The sequence below is a fragment of the Camelus ferus genome, chromosome 34, assembly GCF_009834535.1.
Source record: "Camelus ferus isolate YT-003-E chromosome 34, BCGSAC_Cfer_1.0, whole genome shotgun sequence".
Classification (NCBI taxonomy): domain Eukaryota; kingdom Metazoa; phylum Chordata; class Mammalia; order Artiodactyla; family Camelidae; genus Camelus; species Camelus ferus.
This window is the reverse complement of record NC_045729.1, coordinates 17,240,981-17,265,691: the sequence shown is the minus strand read 5'-3', so window position 1 is coordinate 17,265,691 and position 24,711 is coordinate 17,240,981. Positions and strand designations below refer to the sequence as shown.

The following is a 24,711-nucleotide window of genomic DNA, read 5'->3' as shown; positions in this document are numbered from 1 at the left end:
TTGAAGAGCGGATTTTGAGTTCCCTTTGGGTTCACCAAGGGAAATGGTGGATAAACGTAACTTTCAAATTTGGGGACTTTGTTTGAAGCATTTATTCCCTTCCCCCTGCTTCTAACTGGAACTGCTTGAAATATTCCACATCCTTGAGAGCCCAAGAGATATGCATAAAGGGAGGCGCACACACAGACAGACACAGACACACAGACACACACACAGACATACACATAGACACACACACAAACACACACACACACATACACTTTTCCCTTTTCTAGGTTACAAGAAAAAGTAAATACTGATCTCAGGAAATGAAGAAAGACTATATTCAATATCTCATAATAACCTATAATGAAAAAGAATATGAAAAATATATATAACTGAATAACTATGTTGTACACCAGAAACTAACACAACATTGTAAATCAACTCTACTTTAATATAAAAAAAAAAAGAAATGAAGGAGAAATGGAAGGATGAAGGAAGGAGGAATGGAAGGGTGTGAGGTTTGTAGTCTTCTTTGACAAACCTCATCTTCCCTGTACGTCCCCTCTTCCTACCCCTCCCTCCCTGCCCTCTCACCTTTTCACCATCTTTCTTTCCGTCCCCAGCACGACACCCCTTCTCTGGGCCCAAGTCACCTCATCCTGAGGTTATGGAAAAGTCTCCTAGTCCCACCTGAGCCCAGGGCCCCAGCCCTCCAGCCCAGCCCACCTGCCCCCGAGAGACTCATGTCTTGTAAGTGATGGTCACTCACTCCTCCATCTGTTCAGCAAACCTCTGTTGAAGGCCTGCCCCCCTGACACACTGGTCCGTCTGCAGCTCCAACCACAGCCCTTGAAGGGCCAGCCCGATGTGCACCAGCAAGAGCCGCCCCCTCGGCTCTGCGGCCCCGGCCGTTACACCAGGGCTGGACCCCCATCTGGAGCCTGCTGACGGGCCAGTCGGGAGCTCTCTTCTGAAAACTGAAACTAAGAGACACAAACGGGGGCAGAAATGGGGGCAACCCACGCAGCCCGGAGAAGGAGGAGGAAGGTTTCAGATAGGTCCTCCAGTTCCGGCTCCCCAGAGGCCTGGATGCGTTTAACTTCCTGCCTCCACGAGCTGGCCTCTTGCTTTCTTACACTCTCCCGTCACTGGCGCAAGCTTGAATGAATTTCTAATCCTGCCAAGAACCTAGGCCTGACCAGGGCACCTGCAGTGTACAGAACAGCGTCCTGCACGTTGTGAGGGAGACTGGGTGAATCTCCTGTGGATTTTGCTCCCACGTTGTCTAGTCTATGAGGAGAGACTTTAAATAACCCCGACACAAGGCATCAAGTGCTCAGAGCCTTGAGAACGACCCAGGTGGAAAGCTGTGGGCTTGTGAGAGAGGGAGTGCCAGCTGTCAGAGCATCGAGGCCGAGTCTGGAAGAGCAGGGGCCTTTGGGCGGTGAATGGGGGGCGAGGAGAGGGAGGACGCGAAGACGCCCACCCCCTAAAATTTCAGTGGGTCCCTGCTGTCTAGAATTCTCCCTCTGGCCATGAGGACCTTGTATATTTGGCCCGACCCATCTGTCCAAATCTATCCCCGCCATTTGTCAACATACACCTCACGCCCGCATTGCAGCCAAGGTCATCTCTCACTGTCCTCTTCATCCCCAACTTGTGCAAACTGTCCCCCTCCCATGTCACCTTGGGTCCAACGGGCCCAGCGTGGGGCTGACTGGCTACATGTGCAGCTACTTAAGGCTACGTCTGTTCCCTCGGTGCACTGATCCGCGTGCTCTCTCCCTTGGATATGAGGCTTTGGCGTGTGCACGGGTCCCAGCCTCCCGACACCGGCCTGGGGCTGGGGATGCTCTCAGGACAAGTGGGGCATCCCTCTTTTCCTGCACTGTTCTCAGTGCCTGAGGAGGGCTCTGCACACAGACTGTGGTCCCCGTGAAGGAGAGAAGTCAGACTGGGAAGGGATGAGGGGGCCAGAGAGCCACCGAAAGGAGCCAGGAGGACACGGGGGAACCATCATGACGATGACGAGCAGCACACAGCTCCTGGTGTGGATCGCGTGCCGGCACCACCCGGAGAGTCCACACACACGTCCCGTTCACAGCCAAAACGCTCTGGGGCAGTGTCACCGCACCTGTTCGACAGGTGAGGACAGTGACGCACAGGGCTGTACAGCGCCTCGGCCGAGAGGCCTGAGTGCCGTGGCGCACAGCCAGGGTGCTATGGGAGCCACAGCTGGTGGGGGGCAGGACTGAGACCCATATTTAGGATGGCCTGACCCCCAAGTCAGTGTCCTTAAGCCTTGTCCCTTTAGTTCCCCCCTCCCCACTTTACAATACAGCCGCACCCCCTTCCCAGAGTTCCCCAAGTTTGATGCCAGACCCCAGAGAAGCCGGGCCTGAGGCCTCAGACACACCCGGGCCCCGCTGACCAAGCCCCTGCCCCCCCCCCCCCCCCCCCCCCCCCCCCCCGGTCTCAGCAACCCGACTCCCGCTCCACCAACCGCCGGGTCCCTCCCCACGGAGAACCGCCTCTCCCCGGCCTTCCTCCCAGCAGGCTTGGGCCCGGCCCACCCAGCACAGCACCGCTGATCATGGTAATCACGTAATGAGAGGCACTGCCATTATTTTTAATTGTAATTTGGAGGCAGTCGTGCCCTGGGGGCTCTTGGCTGCTGTGACCAAATACACAGACACATAAAACACAACGAGGCCGTTAAAATAACAAAGCCAAACACTGCCCTAAGCTGGGAAGCACTGACACGGTCCACCGTATTTGTGCTGCTACTGAGAGGAAGGGAGAGGAGCCAGGGTCGGGGGACGGGGCGGGGGACCGGGTGGGGGGACAGGGATGGGGGGGCGGTGCAGCCAATGGTGCGGATCTCAGCAGGGGTGGGGGTATATGCTCATCACAGCTACTGAGGAGACAAACGAGGCAGCTGAAAGCGGGAAAGTACAACTGAAAACCCAGTTTCTCTCCAGTAAGGAACACGCACCCCAAGAAAGTTCTTAAGGGATCATGGACCCAGTGTCCTTAAGCTTCAGCCACGTAGTCACTGTGGTGTCTGCGGGACACGTGAGTGGGAACTGGGGCTGCAGCGCATCAAAAAAAAAAAAAAAAAAAGAATGTGTGTTTTGGGCCCCAATCAGCTCAGGCGGGTTTGGGGGTGATCACAAGGTGCCGTCCCCGCCAGGGCACGCAGAGCTGCTCTGACTGCCGGGGAAGCAGCAGTGAGTCAGTCTGTCCTCCTGACCCTTCCAGCGGACGGCCCCGGGGCTCTCTGGTCACAGTGCAGTGTCCTCCTGCTCCCCCCCTATTTTTCTGAGCTGACACTGCCTATGTTCCCCTGGGCAGAGGCTGTTTTCCCTGAGAGAACCGACTGCCCCCCAGACATCTTCCTTGGTGGCCTGGTCACATGGGATCTTCCCAGTCTGGCTCAATCTCCACCTGAGGAGCGGTGCCCAAGGGGATGGAGGGAGGGGGTGGCTGTGGCCAGTTCTCCCAGCACGGCTGGGGACAGACCCCTCCCTCTCTCCTGCTCACACTTGGCAGGGACGCGTGACCCACAGCCCCTCCTGGCACGCCCTCCAGGCCCCGCGGAGTCAGAGACACATCAGGCAGCTCCCGGGGCTGCACCAGGACCGCCCGTGGCCCTGACGGCCTGGGATCCTACGGGGAAGATGAGGGCCTGCACTTCCAGGGATGAGTGGCAGGCAGGTGGCTGCTCAAAATGGGCTGAAACAAGCCCATTTGGTCCCGTTATTTAAATTGAAGTACAGTTGATTTACATACAAATCTCGCATGTCATCACTTACATGTGGAATCTGAAAAATGATACAAATGAATTTATTTACAAAACAGAAACAGACTCACAGACGTAGAAAACAAACTTCTGGTTATCAAAGGGGAAATGGGGGGGAAGGAATAAACTAGGAGTTTGGGGTTAGCAGATACACACTGCCCTACATAAAACAGAGAAACAAGGTCCTACTGTACAGCGCAGGGAACTATATTCAGTATCTCGTAATAACCTATAATGAAAAGAATACGTATGTGTACACTGTGGTGTGTATCACGACACTGCACTCCAGAAACTAATGCTTGGTCCCTTTTTTAATACCTGTGGGGTGCGTCTTCTTGGAAATGATCGGTGACCATGGGGTTGTTAGTCCAGGTTATTCCAGTTTGTAAGACTAGAAGTGTGTGTGTGTGTGTGTGTGTGTGTGTTGTGTGTGTGTGTGTGGTCATGGCCATGGCCCAGGGAAAGCTTATTACCCGGACGCTCCGGGGGTCAGGGAGGAGGAGGGAAATGCAGGAACTATTTGTTCCTTCCTTCCCAGATCCCTTCTGTGGGAATATTGAAAACAGCCCTCTGGCATTAAGTAAAATCTCTGCATTCCACCCTCCTGGTGTCCTGGAAATTGCACGGATCCCGGAGTCACGAGACCAGGTCTGGGCCCACCTTTACCCCCAGCTAGCTCTGCGGCCATGGCAGGCAGCGCACCACTCCGCGTGTCACACCAGATGACGTCTGTGACTTTACAACACATCCTAGTAGGTGTAACTGGAGGTGCCAGGAGTGTGCGTGTGGTTTTTCCAAACATGCTTTGCTTCAAATTCTGAATAAATCACACGTGAGATTAATACAAGGTTAATACAAAGTCTATCTCTTTAAAATATATATATATTTGAATATTTAAAATATAAATATATAAATACATATATATTTAAAGCCACGGAGGATAGCCTTAGTTCTATTCACATGGATGAGTAAAGCAGAGAAATCTATTGTCCCTAACACACTTCTTGAGATACAAGGAAGTAAATACTAAGTAAATACTAAATACTAAGAAAGTAAACCAAAGGATACAGGCTTTAGAGCTGAGTCACTCTGCCCATTGAAAAGTCCCGCCCGCAGAAGCCAGCCTCACGATGACCACTCACCCCACAGAGCCATGAAGATGGAGAAGAAGACGGTGGCGGGGTTGTCAAACAGGTGGCTGGCCCGCGCCGTGCCGCAGGCTGAGCTGAGGTTCCAGTAATCGCAGGACTTGTCACACAGGGGACACATGGTGAAGGCGTTCTGCTGGTCACACATCTCTTTGCTGCAGTAGACAGAGGCCATGGGGTCAGGGGGCCCCAGCAGGACCCACCCCAAGCAAATCACCCCCAAAACAGCTCCCACTTCCAAACCCATGGCTAAGTTTATCCACTCCACCAGCAAGGTGTGTTAAGAGAGTTGGGACTGGATTCTTCCCCACTGGGAGTGTTATTCCTACATTTTGCCTTTTAAAAAATGGATGGGCTACCTTCCAAGGTATGGAGCCCTCACTCCTGTCACTAGAAATGACCCAACAGAAGATTAGTGACCATCTGTCAGGGATGCTGGACATTGGACAAAGCCTTGTAAGTCCCTTTAAAATGTGCCGAGTCTGTGAGCATCACAATTATGAATACAGCACCCATCTGAGGTCAGATTCCATCAACCTCCTTCAAGTTTGGTCTGTCTTCTTAAACCCTCCTGGCTATCTCACCGATGTGTAAGGCTGGTCTCAAGGAGGAACACACATGAGTGCACAGCTGGACCCTCCCAAGCTCCTCCTTCCAGAAGGAGAAACCACATGAAGCATGGAGGCAGGTGGTCGGAAGCCCCTTATCTATGTGTATCAGCCACGTGACCACTTGCAGAAAGGGAATTCATAACCTCAACCCAAAGAGAATTATCACAACCCTGAAATGGGATGAGGGAGGCCAAAAGAAAAAGGTAAAATCTTCCAAAGTCTGGATTCCAGGATCCTTGGACACAGAAGCACAAGTCAAACAGTCACCACCTACATCCCCACCTACCCTCGGTGTATTTCTATTTAACAGACTGATGCATAGATCTGAAAGTCCTTTCATTCGTTAGGTGACTAGCTGCATCCAGCGAATTCAGGCTCACCTAAGTGCTGCAAATAAGAACCAAAGGATTCTCAGGCCCTAAGTGGCTTCCCCAGTTACCCTCCGCACCACACACTTGTAGGAAAGTGAACTCATTTCGCCAGTGTGTAGGAGTCTCCCTAGGGGATGGGCAGATGGCTCCGCTCATGGTCTGGGGGGAAAGGGTGGAGAACTGGAGCTTTCCTGACAATGCAGCACTGGCTGTTCTCCCAGTGATGGGGAGGCAGGGGTCCCACATTGAAACCACAGCTGTGTTTTCTCCGGAGAGAGGCAGCAGAGGGCGCCACAGAGCACGGCTGGCAAGCGGGAGGCAGCAGCCGGGTGAGTGCGCTGGTACCCGGTGCTAAGCCAGTGCTGATGAAGCCCAGGAGCCAGCGGGATGCCTGCGTGCAGCCCCTCCGCGTTAAGCAGCTGAAAGGTGTCACTGAGGGCTGTCACTGTCTGTCCAGTCCCAGCTTGCAGGCTTGTGTTTAATGAGCTATTAAGGCCGCGGCAGGGAGGCCTTCTGTGTGAGAGAATGGAAAGTCTGGGTCTCCCAGGATAAATCCTCATTCCTCCACTGACGTGCTGCTAAGCTCTCCACTGGCAAGTGTCAATAGCCGTGACTCACTCCCATGGACAATATTAAGCAGTGATTTTTTTTAATAATAAGTTCAGCTGTGCTAGCTTCACCTGGGCATATTCTTTTTGGTAATTGGAGAGCAAGGTTTATTTTAAGTCTTTGGGGCCAGACAAATGTTCGCTGCTGCTTTGGGAGAGGCGAGGACCTCTGAGAAAACAGATTCACACAGAAACCTGCCGGTCCGTATAAGGTCTCGTCCGGAGCTCGGCTTCTGCGCCGGCCCCGGGAAGACCTGCGTTCTCAGGGTCGCCCTGCAGGTGGGCTGGAGACGGTGCTCTGTGGTTGGGGGCTTTTTTTTAACACGGAGACAGAGGGGTGGAGAGGGGTAATCCTAATCAATCCGATGCCAGTCAAAACGCTGTCAACGCTAAAAGGTCAGGAATGAAAAAAAGGATCAGCAGCCAGCTTGGTGCAAAGCACTCTGAACCTCAGCTGCTGTGCAAGTTGTGGGCTTTAAAATCAGAATACGGCCAACTGCGGGTGCTCTGTATGTACTGGGTTGGGGGTTTTGTGGGGGAGGTTGATGCAGGCAACTTTTTTTTTTCATGGAGGGACTGGGGATTGAACCCAGGACCTCGTGCATGTTAAGCATGCGCTCTACCACTGAGCTATACGTATACATATACTGCAGCCACCCCCTGCAAGCCAACAACAGAACTCTGGAGAAATTCTGCCTTAGGATGACGTTAAAAGGACTTTGTATTCTCTGAAAGAGGCTGCTTCCGACCAAGCTGGAAGATGAGGGAAGCGCCCCTAGAACTGAAATCACGTGTGGGTCGTTCACTAGCTGTGTTATCCACGGATTCCTAGTCAGAAGTAACGGTGGCTATAAATCCAATGCTGTATTTCTTCAATCTACCATTTTCTCGAGGAAGCAGAAGAAGGTCGACGAAAGGCCTGACCATCAGTTGAACCAAGACCCCAAAGCGGGTGGCGTTCTCAGTGAGGGACCCGCTGCTCACACATTACACGATACAGGGCTGTGCTTAGCACAGAGGGAGGAGGTGCGATGAGGCAATTATTTGGGAATTTCAGACACAGCATCTGCTATTAAGATCTCAGACCTAAAGCAACCAACTTTTAAAATATGGTTTAGATTAATCAGCTTTAAAAAAAAAAAAGCTCCAGTCTTTCCGACTGATGTGAGCAAATGGCTAACAAATGAAAGCAGAGGCAAGTTGTACAGGTGTGTCAAGCACATGTGGAATCACTACTCACAAGCGGTGCTTGTGTCTCACATATCAAAGCTATTGGTGATAAAAGGCACCATTTAAAGTTTCACATGATGTAAAATTTCTGGATTTGATACCGTATAGTTTACACAAGACGTCATCACCATTGGAGGAGACTGGACCCGTCTACTGTCTTTACAACGTCCTGTGAATCTGTAACGCTTTCAAAATAAAACATTTTTTAAAAGTCTGAAATTCCAGGCTTCACTCGAAAATTAAGAGACCTTAAAATAATCCGAAGAATAGCGCAAGTGCTTTTTTTTAATAGTTGTCATATTATTTTTTTCTTTTTTAAAACATTTTTATTGATTTATAATCATTTTACAATGTTGTGTCAAATTCCAGTGTAGAGCCCAATTTTTCAGCTATACATGAACATATATATATTCATTGTCTTAACCACGCGTAGGAGTGGCTCACAGACTCAGACCCTGGCGGAGCATGAATTTGTTTGGATTCAGAACTGGGATTTAGAGGCTACTCCTCTGCTGATGAGCAGTGATATTTTCTGAGTTTTCATCAGGCCCATAGGACTTGGACTTTTGATAAATAGACAATTGTGATTAGGGAGGAATTATCAAAAAATTGCTTTAGTTGCTGAAGATTTTTTATTCACACTTTCCTGACTTGCCACACCCTCCCCTGAGTCTGAAAAACTGACAACCAAAATTTCAAGCTTTATAACAGCCAATTTCAAACTTTTTTTGGTTAAAAAATAGTTTAAGATTTTTGTATCAGATTCCAGTATGCAAATATACACTCTCCCCAGAAACACACTTCTATAACTAAATAACATGTCATGGGCCAATATTATACGTCCTTCTTATGATAAATGCTAATATTAGGCTTCACTCTACCCTACCCTGTCTTACTTCAGTTCATTTAAAGGATAACCATGAAACTGATTCTACAATCCACTGACAGGTTATCCACAGTTTGTAAACATCACGCACTCGGACAGGCAATGCAATACATCTGCAATGATGACCACATTTTACATGCACATGTGCCTGCACGTATGTGAGTGTTCGTTCATGTGCAGATATACGCCTTTGCAGCATCTGTGGACCATGGTTGTTTCCAGCTGCCATGGTCGCCGTCACAGGTCCTCCCATGTGGGGAACCAGGGCACAAGTTCTCAGCCCGGCTGCAGCCAGAACACGGACGCCCTACCCACCACACTGCACTGGTTCTCTGTGTGTGGTAGGATGTCCTCCAGTTTTGACCAACCTGAGGACCAGCCCTCTGGGGATCACAAATGGACAACTGAGCCGTGTTTCCTGAGAAGGCACCAGGCGGGGCCCGTTGGAGCTCTGGGGCTGCCGAGGACGAGAAGAGCCCTCTGGAAGACCCCATGGCTGACTCAGGGAAAACCAAGGCTTTGGAGCAGGAGGTGGCAGAGCTCAAATCCCAACCCTGACAATGACTAGTTGTTAGGCAAGTTATGTGCCCTGTGAGGTGAAAATAATAATGCTATCTTACAGCGTCTACAGTGCTCTCCACAGGGTCAAACAACAGCGCTTAAAAACCGCCCAGCACCATGCCTGGTACAACTAATGCTAGCTTTTGGTGGTGGTGGTGGTGGGGGATTCAGTTTATTTATTTATTCATTTATTCATTTATTTAATGGAGGGACTGGGGACGGAACCCAGGACCTCGTGCATGCTAAGCACACCCTCTACCACTGCGCTGTACCTTCCCTACAAAAGCTTTCTGTAGATTGACACAGTCGTGCAAGCCACCTGGCTCCTGCCGCTGGTGAATACACTTTCCTCAAAGAGCAGAGTCCTTGCCCCCTGCTTCAGGACAGCCTTACTTTCCCCAGTACTGCCCCCAAGTACAGCGGACACCCACAGTCTGCCCAGTGCCCCCATCCAGGGGGGACTATCTCGCTGGTACAGTGGGATCCTGCGCCACAGCCCTGTCTGGCTGGCCCAGAGCCTCCACCTAAGCCAGAATGAGTCAGCAGGACCTTTTCACTTGGGGCCACTTGAGTGTAGCACCCATCGCTCCCGGCAGCGATGGTTATTATATCCAACGGAGAAAAGCCGCAGTGGAACAAGGAAGCACTAGGCAGAGTCAGAGCTAGGCCATCGACAGAAAGAGGCCCTGTTTCCACGGCTCCCTGGGTGAGCCGCAGGCCTGCCACAGGGGTTCCTGAGAATACATGCCCTTTTTCTGCTTAAGCTTAGTTCCAGCGCATTTCTATGACTTGCAACTGGAAGAATATTCAAACACACAAATGATGCTTCAGTTTGCAAGGACAGCTCTGAAGATGGCAAGAGATCTGAATTCTAAACATTGGCTAAGTGTCTTTAGTCCCTTGGACTTGGTTTCCACATATGTTGTTGACTCATTCAGCAATTGTTTATTGCTGTCCTGCTGTGTGCCGGACACTGCCTCCTTTAATCCTCACCACCCCCCCAGGAGGTGGACGTGGCCATTACCATTGTACAGTCAAGGAAGCGGAGACTGGGGAGAGCCGCCCGGTCACACAGCTAATATGTGACACGGTCAGCCCTTTAGGCACTATTTCTAAGCACTTATTTTCCTTGTAAGATCTCGTCCGCATAAGGACCAGCCTTTGCTCCATCTCCTGGATCTCCAAGAGCCCCGCCAGGGCCCTGTCACCTCCTGGAGTTCCTGGCTTCCTGAGCCAGGGCTGAGTTCAGTTCCAGGGCTGCCCGCCTCTGCAGACAGCATCGCAGCGTTATCCCAGCAGTGTCCGACCACACAGACATCATCTCCACCCAGCACCCCTCGACATGTCCTGCCTTGGGTTGGCTGGGAAACCAGAGGAACAAAAGTCAAGAAATTGAGGGAAAAAAGCTTTTTCCGGGCATGATTTCTTTTTTGTCAGTTATCTTCCACCTGCCCAGTCAGAGCCTGGCTCTGCAGAACTTGACTAGGAAAGGAAGTGGCCGCACCCAGCACGGCTCTGAGCCATCCCCAGAATCCGTCACTCCCCCAGCTCTAGGAGGAAAGTGACAGGAGTGGGAAGGGACGGGGAAGGACAGAGGGTGAGACTTTGGAAGGAGGCACGTGAAACGCACTTGCAACCGGAATGAAATTCCAAATGACTGACATGCAGGAACTGAGACATTTCCTTTAAAACCAGCTCACCTGGGAATATCTTCTTCGATGGTCGCACATCCATAAAGAAACACAATCACCCCAATTACAGACGACGGGATGAGGAAGGACGTATATAATCCCAGCCAGGCAAAATACAGCCCGATTTTTTCTCCAAAATACTTTCTGCAAAAGCAAGAAAAGAAAACACATTATTAAGAAGACCGCAGACCTTCCTTATTTCTGTGTGCTCACAACCTGACAACAGGTCAGCATAAATGGAAAGAGAAGGAAATCACAGGGGAGGGGAGACCTCGGCACACGGAATCAACAACTGTTTCTTTTCTGAAATGAATCACATTCCATTAGCATCACATACACACACCTGTCCAGGCTGTTCACGTAAAGTAGCTGCAAGAAGGGATCCAGCCGTAAGAGCAGGCTGAAAACATGCCATAAATTTTGGCATCTTGACCAGACAAACATGAATAACACATCATCATGTCACGAGTGCTGCAGTACTCAGGACGCAGAAAAACACACTTTTTTGAAACTAGCTTATTTAAACAAAACACACATATTGGGGGGCACGTATACTCATGTAGACAAACCAGTACAGACACTTGTAGGAAAATGACTAGGAGCAATTCAACACAATATGAGTCATGGTTTTGTTAGCTCGTGGGATTGTGGATGGGTGTTATTTATTTTTTTTCCTGCATTTTTAAGCTCTCTACTTTGTTAGTGAATTATTTTTATAATAAAAAGTGGTTTCTTTTAAAAGAAAATGTACCAGCCCATATCTTATGGTTCCCCAGCTAGTAAAGTTAGTAAATCACCACACTAAGCCCCTAAAAAGGGGTTTTCCCTTCGATGGAATATTGCTGATGGGTGTCTGGTTAAGAAAAATATGATCCACGAAGGAGAAGTATATTTTATTTCCAACGAGCCCCCGACATAAAACATGGGAGGGAAACAGAAGCTCCGCCCACCCTTGGAGGGAAGGACCAAAGGGCAAGGAGAACAAGTAAAATCTGTTCACCCCCACCAGATGCTCTCCCACCACAACGCAGCCAACCGCCAGGAAATGTAGCCCCACCACCACAAGACAAAGCCGGACAATCTGCGCAATCAAAACTTCCCTTGAGCCCATCAGAGTGGAGGCTGCAAGGTAACCAGGTCAGCAGAATTTTAAAAAAAAATGACAAGCTCTTGCAAGGAAATGGGACACACAACCATTTCGTGTCAGAGCCTGGGAGGGAAAGGCAGTCACCATAAAAGTGAGGAAGAAGAAACAGCTAAAATGTTTAAAATTCTGGAAGCTGAGTGTCAGTTAGCGTGACAGACCAGGGCAGCTGAGAGGATGTACTCATTCACAAGATCCTGTCCAGCGACCGGTCGCCGCCACCCAGTTATGCATGAGGAGGACACCTAACAAGGATGGAGACCAGAGAGAGCCCCCTTAGTTGCACACAGGCCTGAAAGCCCGCCCATCTCCCTGGACCATCTTTCATTCAAACCAGACGCCTAAGCACCAGGTATCAAGGATGGGGGGGGGGGGTCCTGATGCTGGGGGAGGGGCAGGAGAGAGACCCCCTGTGGCAAAGGTCTCCTGAGATCTGAGGGTGGAAAGGGCACGGCGAGGACCATTCTCCAGTGCACCACCACCCACACAAAGCAGACGGCAACAGCATCCCACCGCCGGGCGAACCTGAAGGCTGTGGTGCCCTGACAGCGACTTGAGCGAAAACACAACACAGAACCACCTCAGCCCCTGGACTGATTCCACTCCCCTCACTAACGGTCAGAGAGGCAGAAGCCCACTTCCAGGTGTAAATACCATCGACTTTAGTTTCTACTGTCCTTTCACACACAACGTCCAGAATTCAATTTAAAAAAAAAAAATCTTGAGAAACGCAAACACACAAAAGAACACTGTCAAGAAATGAGGCAATCGACAAAACCAAAGTCGATCCAGATGCCAGAATTATCACACAGGAGCTTCAAAATAACCACAATAATATGCTAAGGAATAATCTAATGCCAAAGAAGGGCAACATGCATGAGAAAACTGGGAATTTCCATAGAGAGACACATATAAAAGCATAACATGGAAATCCCAGAGCAAAAAAAAATTATACTGCATATGAAAAATGTCTTCATTAGAGTGCATTAGCAGGTGACTGAACGCAGCTGGGGAAAGACTCAATAAACTTGAAGTTATAAGTCAATGAATATTATCTAAACTAAGATACAAAGAGAAAAAAAAGTAAAGAATAAAAAAGAATGTAGCAATCAAGAGCCACAGGCAATATCAAAGGGTCTGTCATACGTGTAACTGAAGTTCCAGAGGATTAAGAGAAATAGGACCCAGAAGGAATAGCTGAATGGATTATGGTTAAGAACTTTTCCAAAATCAGAAACAACAAAACAGATCCAAGCCCTCCAGAAAACCCCAAGCACGATGGATAGAAAGGCGAAAATAAAACACCACATACCTAGACACATCATAATCAAAAAAGGGAAGAGAAAACCTTTAATTAAGCTGGAGTGGCAGGGGGTCAGTGAGATGAGGAACGGAGGATGCTATGTACGAAGGAACAAAGGTGAGATTTACAGACAATTTCTTGGCAGAAACCATGCAAGCCACAAGATGAGACTAGTGGCAACGTTAAAGCAGGGAAAGGAAAAAACAAGTCAACTCAGAATACTATACACAAAGAAAATAGCTTTCAAACATGAAGACAAAACGAAGACTCTCTCAGCAAGCAAATGCTAAGGGAATTCACCGCCAACAAATGTGCACAACGAGAACCGTGAAAGGAGGTTCTTTGGTTAAAAATCTGGATCCATACAATGAAAGAGACAGCACCAGCAACAGCAAAAAGAATGGTAAATATAAAGGCATTTTTCTTATTTTGATCTTTTTAAAAGATGATTTGCCATCTAGGCTGCAGAAACCAGAGCTTGGCAGGATCCCCTTCGGGATCCAGGAGAAACACTAAAAAGCAAGTTCTGATCCCCTCGTCTTTCCACTGCTTTGGATATTTCCTCCAGTGGGTGGGTAGACCTCAGTAACAGAAAATGTCGCCAACAAGGGGCAAATTCAGAAAGCACAGTGCAGAAGGGCTCGGCTTGGGGCGGCAGGGCTGTGAGAGTCAGGCTTGGCCCAAGTCCTGACATTAGGAGGCAACACAGACGCCTGCTAACGGGATGGGAACTGCTCAGCCCTCCAGAGGCAAGAAAATCCTGCTTGGAATCTGAGAACCCTCCGTCTTTAACACTCTCTTGTGCCACTTCTGTCAAGTGCCTCCCTCTTCCCTCCCAAGTCCTCTCGTTTAAGAGGCTTCCAAACAAAGAACTGTCGATGGAGCCAGGGAAGCCGTGGGGCCAGGCTGGCGCGACGCCAGGGCAGGCCCAGGAGCCAGAATTGGCCGGGCCGACATGGTCCATCACAGGCCCACAGGAAGATGTGTTCAGAGGCATAAATGGGACCAAAGAAAGATCAGAGAGGGCCGGGGACCAGATGTTCGGGACACCAGGTCCAGGGTCAACCAGGAGAGGGAGGTGCAGGAGACAGGTGGAAAAGTCAGGCAGACAAGAAGTCAAAGCCGAAAAAGCTAAATTAAGGCGAGAAAAACAAGACAGGAAGAAACCAAGCCCCAGAAACCAGAGCCTTGGCAGGATCCTCTTCGGGATCCAGGAGAAACACTAAAAGGCGAGTTCCGCTCCCCGGTCTTTCTGCTGTTTTGGGTATTTCCTCTTTGCACGAGCTGCGCACAGCTCAGAAGAACCGAGTACCGTATGTGAGGCGGTACAGCGAATGAGAGAACCCCGGACACCAGCTCAGCGCGGCCTGGTTTCCAGCCCGTGCTTTACCCACGGTGAGTATCTCTTAGGTAACACGATAGAGGGTAATGCAAACTTGAGCCTCCCAGTTCACAAAGTATTAGGATTTATTTCCTTTTTCAATAAAAAACTGAAAGGAAGCCTGAGGATCAGCGAAAGCGGAATCCTCCACTCGCTGGTTTACAAAACCCTGTGACCTCCAGAAGCACGTTCACATCAGAAAAGGCAATGTTGGCATCTGCTCCGATTTCCATTTGTAAAAAAAGCAACACATAAAATAATTATTTAGACATTTTCTGTTTATTAATGAGCCGCGTGAGAGCTTCCAAGAACACATCAGATGGTGATCAGAGCCACATGCTCGCGCCCAGTCCCCCAGTCATTTATCACCCAGTGGTTTTGGCCATTTTACATTGTTTTCATTTTCATTCTTAAATAGTGCTTTTTTTTTTTTAACCCACAACCAATCTTTGAATAAAGATGGAAATATAAGGAACACCGATGGTGAAATATAACATTTTAACGCAGAGCATAAAAGTGGTAAAAAGAATTCAATACATTTACCTCTACATGATACTCACACAGATCCATAAATTACACACAACTGATCAAAACTATTACATGACATAAAAGATATTCTCACTACTCAAAATCAGTATTAAGGGAGGGCTATTATATCCAATTGTATCCAGTTGGCCTTTCATTTACTGGGAGGTAAAGATTGTCAGAGGATGGGGCCAAGATGGCGGAGCAGGAAGCGCCTGAGCTCACCTCCTCCCATGGACACACCAAAATTACAACAGTTTATAGAGCAACCACTGATGATAATCTAGCAGAATTAGGCCAGAATAGACTGGAATCTAGCAGAAAAGGTCAACAACTAAAGACACAAAGAAGGAACCACCCTGAGACGGGTAAGAGGGGCAGAGACACCGTATGGTCAAGACCCCTCCCCTGGGGCAGGCGACCCCCAACTGGGAGGGTAATGACAACTACAGAGGTTCTCCCCAAGGAATGAGGGGTCCAAGCCCCACATCAGACTCAGCCTGGGGGCCCTGCGCTGGCAAGACGAGCCCCCAGAATGTTCGGCTTGGAAGGTCACTGGGGCTTACTTTCAGGGGCACCAGACGGCTGTGGGAAACAGAGGCTCTGCTCTTAAAGGATGCAGACAAAATCTCACAGCCTGCACGACCCAGGGCTGAAGCAGTCGTTTGAAAGGAACCCGGCCAGACCCACCTGCTGATCTTGGAGAGTCTCCTGGAGAGGCAGGAGGCGACTGGAAGTCTACCTGGGGACACAGACACTGGCAGCAGCCATTCTGGGGAGCTGGCAAGCGCCATGTTGGACTCCTCCCTCTAGGTTATGAGTGCCAGGACCCGCCCCACCCACCAGCTTGTTGGCACCAGTGCTGAGACACCTCAGGCCAAGTCAGACAACTAGCTGAGCAGGGACACGGCCCCACCCACCAGCAGGCTGGCTGCCTTAAGACACCCTGAGACTACAGCTGCCCCAGGACCCAGCTCTATCCACCAGGGGGGCCAGGACCCAGTCCACACACCAGTGCACCAGCACAAGCTTCAGGATACCCCAGGCTCTGCAGCCAGAGACCCCGGACCTGGCTCCACCCACCAGCGAGCTGGTGCTACACCTGGGACCACTGGGCTTACATCCTACCCACCAGCAAGCCTACACCAGCTCCAGCACCCCTGGGCTCTGCTGCCAGAGACCCCAGGACCCAGTGCCACCCACCAATGGGCCACAACTAGCAGCAGGACCAGCCTCACCCAGCAGTGGCCCCACACCTGCTCCAGGACCTCTAGACCCCACAGTCAGAGACCTCAGGACCCCCCTCCACCCACTAGTGGGCCAGCACTGACACCAGGACGTGGCATCATTCACCAGCCCAGGTCCACCACAGCCCCGCAGCCCCCACGTCAGGACCCAGCCCAGCCAGAAGCAGGCTGGCACCAGCTCCAAGACACCTTGAATCCTTCAGCCAGCCACCGAGGATCTAGCCCCACTCACCAGCAGGCCAACACCAGCTTTGGGACACCCTAGAACCCAAAGTCATCCAGTTCTTCTGGGGTGGCAAGAGCCAGCCACGCCCATCAGCAGGCCGACACTAGAGCCACAACCTGCCCACCCTAGAACCCGTCGCCACCCACAAGTGGGCCAGCACTAGCCCTGGGACACCCCTGGGCTCTCCAGCCAGCCACCTTATGACCCCGCCCTGCCCATCAGTGGCCAACAGCCTCCACACAAGGCATGCCTGGCAACCAACTGGACTGGAGGTTACGCCTACCAGACCACCCACAGCAGTCAGCCCTGCGGCAGAAGGACCCACACAACACATAAGGGGCGCCCCTAGAGCATGTAGCTCTGGTGACCAGAGGGCAGTGCACTGCTGGGACTCACAGGACCTCCTCTACAAAAGGCCACTTCTCCAAGGTTGGGAAGGGCAAAAAAAGGGGGTGAAGAGTTAGGAGTTACTGATCAGTTACAAACCTCTCATTTTACAAATGTCCTTCCATGTCTTGGCTATTGTAAACAGTGCCTCTATGATCACTGGGGTGCATGTATCTTTTCAAATTAGAGTTTTCTCCGGACATATGCCCATGAGTGGGATTGCCAGATCATATGGTAACTCTGTTTTTAGTTTTTTAAGAAACCTCCATACTGTTCTCCACAGTGGCTGCACCAATTTACATTCCCACCTAAACGTCCATCAACAAATGAGTGGATAAAGAAGATGTGCTAAAAACACAATGGAATACTACTCAGCCATAAAAATGAAATAATGCCATTTGCAGCAACTTGGATGGACCTGGAGATTATCAGACTAAATGAACTAAGTCAGACAGAGAAAGACAGATACCATGTATCACTTACATGTGGAATCTTTAAAAAATGATACAAATGAACTTATTTACAAACCAGAAAGAGAGTCACAGACATAGAAAACAAACTATGGTTACCAAAAGGGATGGGATGAGGGGAGGGGTAAATTAGGAGTTTGGGATTAACAGATACACACTACTATATATAAAACAGATAAACAACAAGGACCTACTATATAGCACAGGGAACTATATTCAACATCTTATAATAACCTATAATGGAAAAGAATCTGAAATACATGTATGTGTGTGTGTGTGTATAACTGAATCACTTTGCTGTACATCTGAAACTAACACATTATAAGTCAACTATATCTCAATTAAAAAAAAACCTTCTATAAATTTAAAAATAAATAATAATCTGAAGTGGAAACTGACATGAGCTTGGAGAAAATAAAAAAGCCCCCGGAGTTAGGGTGTCCACAGGGCCAACGAGCCGTGACCTGAGGCACCAGCATGAACCAAGAATCCTCAGCACTGTGGACGGTAAAAGGAAAGGTCTCGAGAGAGGAGGGAGCAAGGTCACAGGTAGCAATAATCAGCTACAGCCCCACGCAGGCTCCAAAGAGAAGTGAAAATTCAATCATTTGTCCTCACCTCATGGTGAGGATACAGAGAAGGAGATGTATATCTTAGGGATGAAGACAGCAAGAAAGAGGCCAGGAGAAGAGAGCAGAATCCCTGAGTGATCTTGACCCGCTCCAAACCTGGCAAGCGGTTGCAGGGGCTGAGGAGATGCAGGGGCCAAGGTGGGGCTTGCAAAAGGGGCCCCTAAGTCATCCGAAGGCTCTTTCTCAACAAAGCTTTCTTATGATTTCAGGGCAAGTGCATCACGAACATATGGATTTGACTGTATCTCCCTGCCCCCATCTTCCTCTCCTCCCACCAGAAAAAAACATATAGATTTCAAAATGAAAATGGAAAAAAATCCCAAAAGTACAGCCAGGGACCAAAATGCATAGGATGGTCTTAAACAAGCTGGGAACACGCTAGGAGAACAGTTGCAGCTGGTCAACAAATTCAAATGGCAGTGCCACCCAGCCCCGCCATTAACACTGACAGCCAGGGATGTTCCTGCACTCAGGTGGGAGCAGACGTGTGGTCTGCCAGAAGGGACTGGAAGAAACACCTCCCCCCCCGAATGTCTAACACTCAGCTGGGTGACGTGCCACACCATTTCCCGACAGTTCCAAGACTAACGTGTAGAGCTGGGTCCACTTTTGTCCCCTAACTTATCAAAGGGTTGGTGTCCAGCTGTTCCCCATCTCCACTGGAAATGGAACAGGACGGCTTCCATTAGAGCAGAGGGAAGGCAATTTAGACTTCAAAAGGAATGACCCGTTGTACCGCACTCATAGAACACAGCATAGTAAGCACATGGCTGTAAATCAATCTAGTCACAAATATTTATCAAGTGCCTCCTCCAGGAAGAGCTGCGCCATGTCAGACACCAAGCTAGACGATTTTCAGATATTATTCCCAGTCCTCACACCCCGTTTTCTAGATGAGGACTAAGACTCAGAGACCAAGATCAGAAAGCCAGGAAGTGGCAGAACAAGAGTCAAACTCAAGTTTAGCCAATTCCAAATTTTTTCTTCATCCTTTGGAATTTCAGCTAAGTGCTGAAGGGAATTCTTTTTACTTCCCTGCCTCCAAAACTAGCACATTGTTTCATACTGAGTAAATGCTGAATGAATGAAGAAACCAGCACAAATTATGGGTTCCACCACCAGGGTTCTAATACCCTACTTCATCAATTTAAATATTCACCGTTTGGGGGGCAGTTTGGGACTGGCAGATACAAACTACTATGTGCAAAACAGATAAACAACAAGGTCCTACTGTGCAGCACAGGGAACTAGATTCAATGGCTTGCAGTAAGCTGCAATGAAAAAGAATATGAAAAATAATGTGTATATATGTATATACATAACTGAATCACCATGCTGTATACCAGAAACTAACATAACATTGTAAATCAACTCTACTTCAATTAAAAAATGGGGGGAAATAAAATAAATATTCACCTTCCTGAAGTAGTACATGAAATAAATGTGTGTCCTACACTCAGCAGGCTCTTAGAATCATGATCATCTCGAACCAAGACCAGTCTCTGATGGAAGTGTAATGAACAGTGCGAGGCAGTGAGGGCTAAGTGCTGTATCCAGAGAGCAGACCAAAATCAGTGCAATCAACTTTACATTACGGGCTGAAAGAATTTTGATGAGAGTGGAGAAGAGTCATTTGAGGCGTCTCTCTATGAAGAGCATACAGGTTTCTTAAAAGCAGGGATCTCATCTGGCTTTTTCTGTTTGCTCCCCAAGTTCCCAGTTTTCCGTATTATGCAAGAAGGAACAGTGGGTGTCTCCCCTCTGGAAGGATCAGAAAGTGAAGGAGAGCCCAAACCATCTCACATTTCTAGGGACTGCCTCCTAGAGGCAGAGGTTTGAATCAGATGGTCTCTGCAGAACCCTCCTAGATCCGACTTTTGTATCTGAAATGGGAAATCTGATGGGTCGCTCATCTGATTAATCACGGAAATTTCCTGTGCACTGACAGGGTCAAATCAAGAGCTCACTCAACAGGGGAACTTGCTGACTTGCTTCTCTCTGACCTAGCTTCCTTCTCCAATTCCACACTTCTGCTCACTGCCCCCTTCCCAAACACACACACACACACACACACACACACACACACACAAAGTTATTTAAAATTAACCTCCCGTCTCTACTCTCAGTTTGCATAATCCAAAAAGCCTACTTTCTTCAGGGCGTACTCCATGGTTTTAGGGAACAGAGAATAATCACACATGCGGAAGAACCTTTAATAAGAAGTTCAACTGATCCTTTTCCCTTCGTAACGCTGCCCAGTAGGTGCGACAATTCAAAACCAATTCCTGCATGCTAGAAGTAATGGGTGAAAATCTGATGAGGAACAGGACATTCACAGCATCTCAAAGACTCCCCACATAAATGTCTTAATAACTACAAAGGAAAACCTGTAACCTCACCGTGGAGGAACCTGGTAGACACCATCGTAACCCAGTGGTCAAAGCCAACATCACCGTAAAAGGGACATGCACAGGGCTCCTGTTGTGACATATCGAAAAGGACGAACATCACTCGAGTAGGAGTCCCACTAAAGACGCATCAGCTGGATCTAGTCACGAGGAAGCATCAGACACACCCAAATTAGGAGACCTTGGACAAAACGACCCTTCAGTCTTCAAAAACGTCAGTGCCATGAAGACAAAAGATCACAAATTAAAGGAGACTGATGAGATCAACCAACCATACACTGTCGCACAGGACGTTCCTGGGACAACTGATGTTTCAGGAGGGATTGTAGGCTAAGTAATGATATAACAGCAATGCTAAATTTCCTGGTTTTGAAAATGACACCGTAAGAAAAAAAAATCTTTCTTTTTAGAAACTACACACTGTAGTGTTCAGGGCTAAAGAAACACAATGTCTGCCACATCCTCTTAAATGATATAATAATAATAATAATAATAATAATAATAATAATAATAATAATAATAATAATAATAATAATTTATTCAGAGAGAAAGGGGACATCAGAGGAAACGTGGCAAAATGTGACCTGAGGAATCTGAGTGCTGACAGGAAGGAGTTCTTTGTATTATTTTAAAAAATTTCCTGTAAGTGTGAAATTTTCAAAATAAAGAGGAAAAAACAAATAAAACCAATTTCTCCTCATTTTACAGGAGTCATTCAGCCCGTGCCCTGTCCCCTAAGTAGCAACGTCTGATTTCTTAGGCTCCAAAAGCCTTCAGAGAAGAAAACGGAGGCACCTCCATCGGCTTGTCCTACCGCCCCAGACGTCCCATCCTTCCTTCGCCTTCAGCAGGGACAACCAGTGAACACAGTGATGGTCAGAAACAATTATCTGAGCATCAAACAGTTAGTGCGACAACCACCGCGAGGAAGTTAATAGCCTTTCACGTGGCGGCAGGATGCTCCTTCGCTTGTAAACACAACCAGCAGGGAAATGCAGCCAAACCCACCCTCTGGCCTCAGGACCCGCGTGTCTTAAATCAGAGTTAACAAGGCAGGGCAGGTGCAGGGCACATTTTGAAGGAGGCTCTGAAAACAACAATGTTCCTGGAAGCAGTTCCTGGAGTGGGGAAAGGAAACCTTGATGACTTCGGGAGACACTGGAATAGGCTGCCAGGGGAGCCAATGGGCAGCCTTTCCTGGACAGCCTTAAAAGAAGGGGAAATCGTCGAGGAAAATGTTACGATGCGTAGACTTTACTTTCAAGCACCTCATCATGCGAAGTGTGAGAGGACGTGTCCCACTTGACTGGAGCGGGGATGCCGGTGCCAGCCAGGAAGGCCCGGGCGTCCAGCAGGTGCTCTGCTCAGGAAGCCGGTGCTCACAGGTGGCTCTGCTGCCTGGCTTCTCTCTGCCCACAAGCACAGCTCGGTTAATTAGCACGCAGCCGTCAGAAACGGATTTTCACGGGGGAAAGCTAACGGCCTGTTGACTAGCATAACCAATGTCGGAAAAGAACCCTCGGCTGGTGAAATTAGAGGTATGCAAACAATGTGGGCTAAACAGACTTATCTCTGACATCCACCCAGCCATCCTGTCCTTGCTTATAAATATCCATGGACGTCTGCACCCCTCGTCCTAGAGATGGTGCCTCCGGCTGAACTCCTGACTGGCCCCACGTCCAGCTGAGTCTCTGGATTCTGTCTCCCCAACATTCGTTATAAGGGAAACAAAATTCCATCTCTAGAACTGAGGTTTCTGCCTAGAGTGAATCTTTCATGCAAGGAGATGGTCAGAGAATACAAAAGAACAGTTTTTGATATTATACATATATAATTAAATAAATATAAATATATAAACAGTTGGGACACCCTGAACAAGTCGTGTGAACTTTCTCTTTTTTTTTTTTTTTTTTTTTTTGCTCTTGTTAGTAAACGTCACTTACTTCAAAACTTCTTTAGAGGCTACCAGCGTCTATCAAAAAAGAACTGTGCGTGACTGAGGCGGCTTCGGTCAGCCTGCAGCAGATGAAGGGGGTGTGGTCCTGCAGACGCAGAGGGGCCGGCGGCAGGATGAGCTGTGGGCAGGCCCTTGTGTTAAGGATTTCTAACTTAATTCTAGCATGGTCTGAGGCTATATGCCATATGACCTCAATTTTGAAAAACCACTGGAACTTGTTTTCGGGCTAGAATGCGGTTTAGCTCAGTAAACGGTCCATGTGCCCTTGAAAATAATGTGTTTGCTGCAGTTTGGATGCCTTGTTTGATAAATATCAACTAGGATAAGGTATTCACGATGCTGTTGAAATCTATATCCTAATTGTCCCCTTGTTCTGCTCATTACTGAGGGGGCCGCAATCACCAAATACAACTGCGGCTTTATCTCTTTTTTTCTGTTTTGCATTGTGAAGCTGTTTTCCGGTACAACACAGTCCTAAACAGGACTGTTACATCTTTTTCGTGAGTTGGCCCTTTTATCTACATAAATATTACCCACATCTCTGATAATATTCCTTGCCCTAAAGCCTGCTTCATCTGATATCAATACAGCCCCTTCAGCTTTCTTTTGATTATTATTTACATGGTATATCTTTTCCATCCTTTTACTTTTAACCTGTCTGTTCCTTTAGAGTTAAAATATGGTCCCAGTAGGCGGCATATCGTTGGGTATCACTTTCTCATCCGATCTAACAATTTCTACCTCTTACTTTTGGTGTTCAGGCCATTTGTACTAATACAATTACCAGTATGGTTGGGTTTAAGGCTACCGTCTTGCTAGTCATCTTGTTCTTGTTCAGAGCAACTGTAGGGCTAAGCTCATTCTTTCAGGGACTACCTCCCTCCTTATTGTCGAATGTCTGAAAACAGTTTTCACACATCTATTTAAATAGGTTTCTAGTTGTTTATGGCAGAAAAGCTGGTCCTGTACCAGATACTACGTAACAATCAGATGTGGAAGCAGGGAATCTGCATTTAACTGGTTTCCCAGGCGATTCCAGTGTGCTGCTGGAACTGGGAACCTCTGCTTAAACTCAAGGGGCACAAGTTGAAATGCGTTAGGGTAAAGGGACATAGTGGAAATGTGAGACAACAGGGAATGTTGGGGGTTCTGGGGAACTAGAAAGCGTAGGTTCCAACTGAAAATATGCATATTTAATGTTTTAAAAACATCTTTTGGATACTTTTTAAAATGTCTATTGGCTGAAATCTTCCCTCCAGTTACCAGTTTGCAACATCCGTGATTGTCCACATGCCTCTTTAAAATGGGGTGCCAGAATTGAGCAGAGTGCCGCAGAGTGGACTGACCACTCAAGGGGGTGACACCACAATCACCTACCTCCGCACCCAAGTCCGTTACTTCAGGGTGAGACAAGTTCATGTCTGGCAATACACTGAGAGCTCATGTTTAGCTGTGGCCAACTTCCCACCTCCTCCCCCATCTCTGTCACACAGTCGCCTGCCAAACCAGGTTCCTTTGGCCCTGTACCATGTTAACTGCCTTTCCATTTACCACTGTTAAATGTCGCCTGTTGGTTTTGACTCAAGGTTCCTTCTCGTCAAGAACACTTTGGATCTCGATTCTGTTCTCTTTCAAGGAACCAGTGGAAAATCCGATGTGTGCCTCCCCTTCTCAAGGACCCAAAACCTGTGACTAGACCCCAAGACACAGCTGCCTGACTGATGCTGGCCAATCAGTGCTGCCTTCTTCTTCATAATCTCTTCCCCCAGGAGAACAGAGAACAGAAGGAGATGAAGCACAAACAGGTAAACCTAGCTCTTAGAGAGAATCGTGGTGGGGGTGGTTATAGCTCAGTGGTGGAGCACATGCTTAGCATGCATGAGGTCCTGGGTTCAATCCCCAGTTCCTCCATTAAAAAATAAATAAAATAAAATAAACAATTTTTAATAATCAAAAAAAGAAGAGAACTTAAAAAAAGAGAAAGGACTGTGGCAGAAGGCCAGGGGATGGTGAATTTGCGACCTGTGTGTGGATTTCATATACACGTCCCCATGAAACCCCCTCCCGCTCATCGCCCCAGGTAACAGGTGACATTGAAAATGGAGACAACGGGGCCACCCTAGAGCAGGGCTGTGGGC

General features: G+C 48.4%; 1 protein-coding gene across 3 annotated transcripts in view; it reads right to left on the bottom strand.

Moving 5' to 3' along the window:
• Nucleotides 1–24,711, bottom strand: part of ANO2 (anoctamin 2) — a 253,652-nt gene that overhangs the window by 121,867 nt on the left and 107,074 nt on the right. For all 3 annotated transcript variants that reach the window (XM_032473471.1, XM_032473473.1, XM_032473472.1), the window contains 2 exons: nucleotides 10,903–11,037; nucleotides 4,930–5,090 (listed from right to left, as the gene is read on the bottom strand). In XM_032473471.1, coding sequence (XP_032329362.1) covers nucleotides 4,930–5,090; nucleotides 10,903–11,037 — 296 coding nt within the window. The remainder of the gene's footprint in view (nucleotides 1–4,929; nucleotides 5,091–10,902; nucleotides 11,038–24,711) is intronic.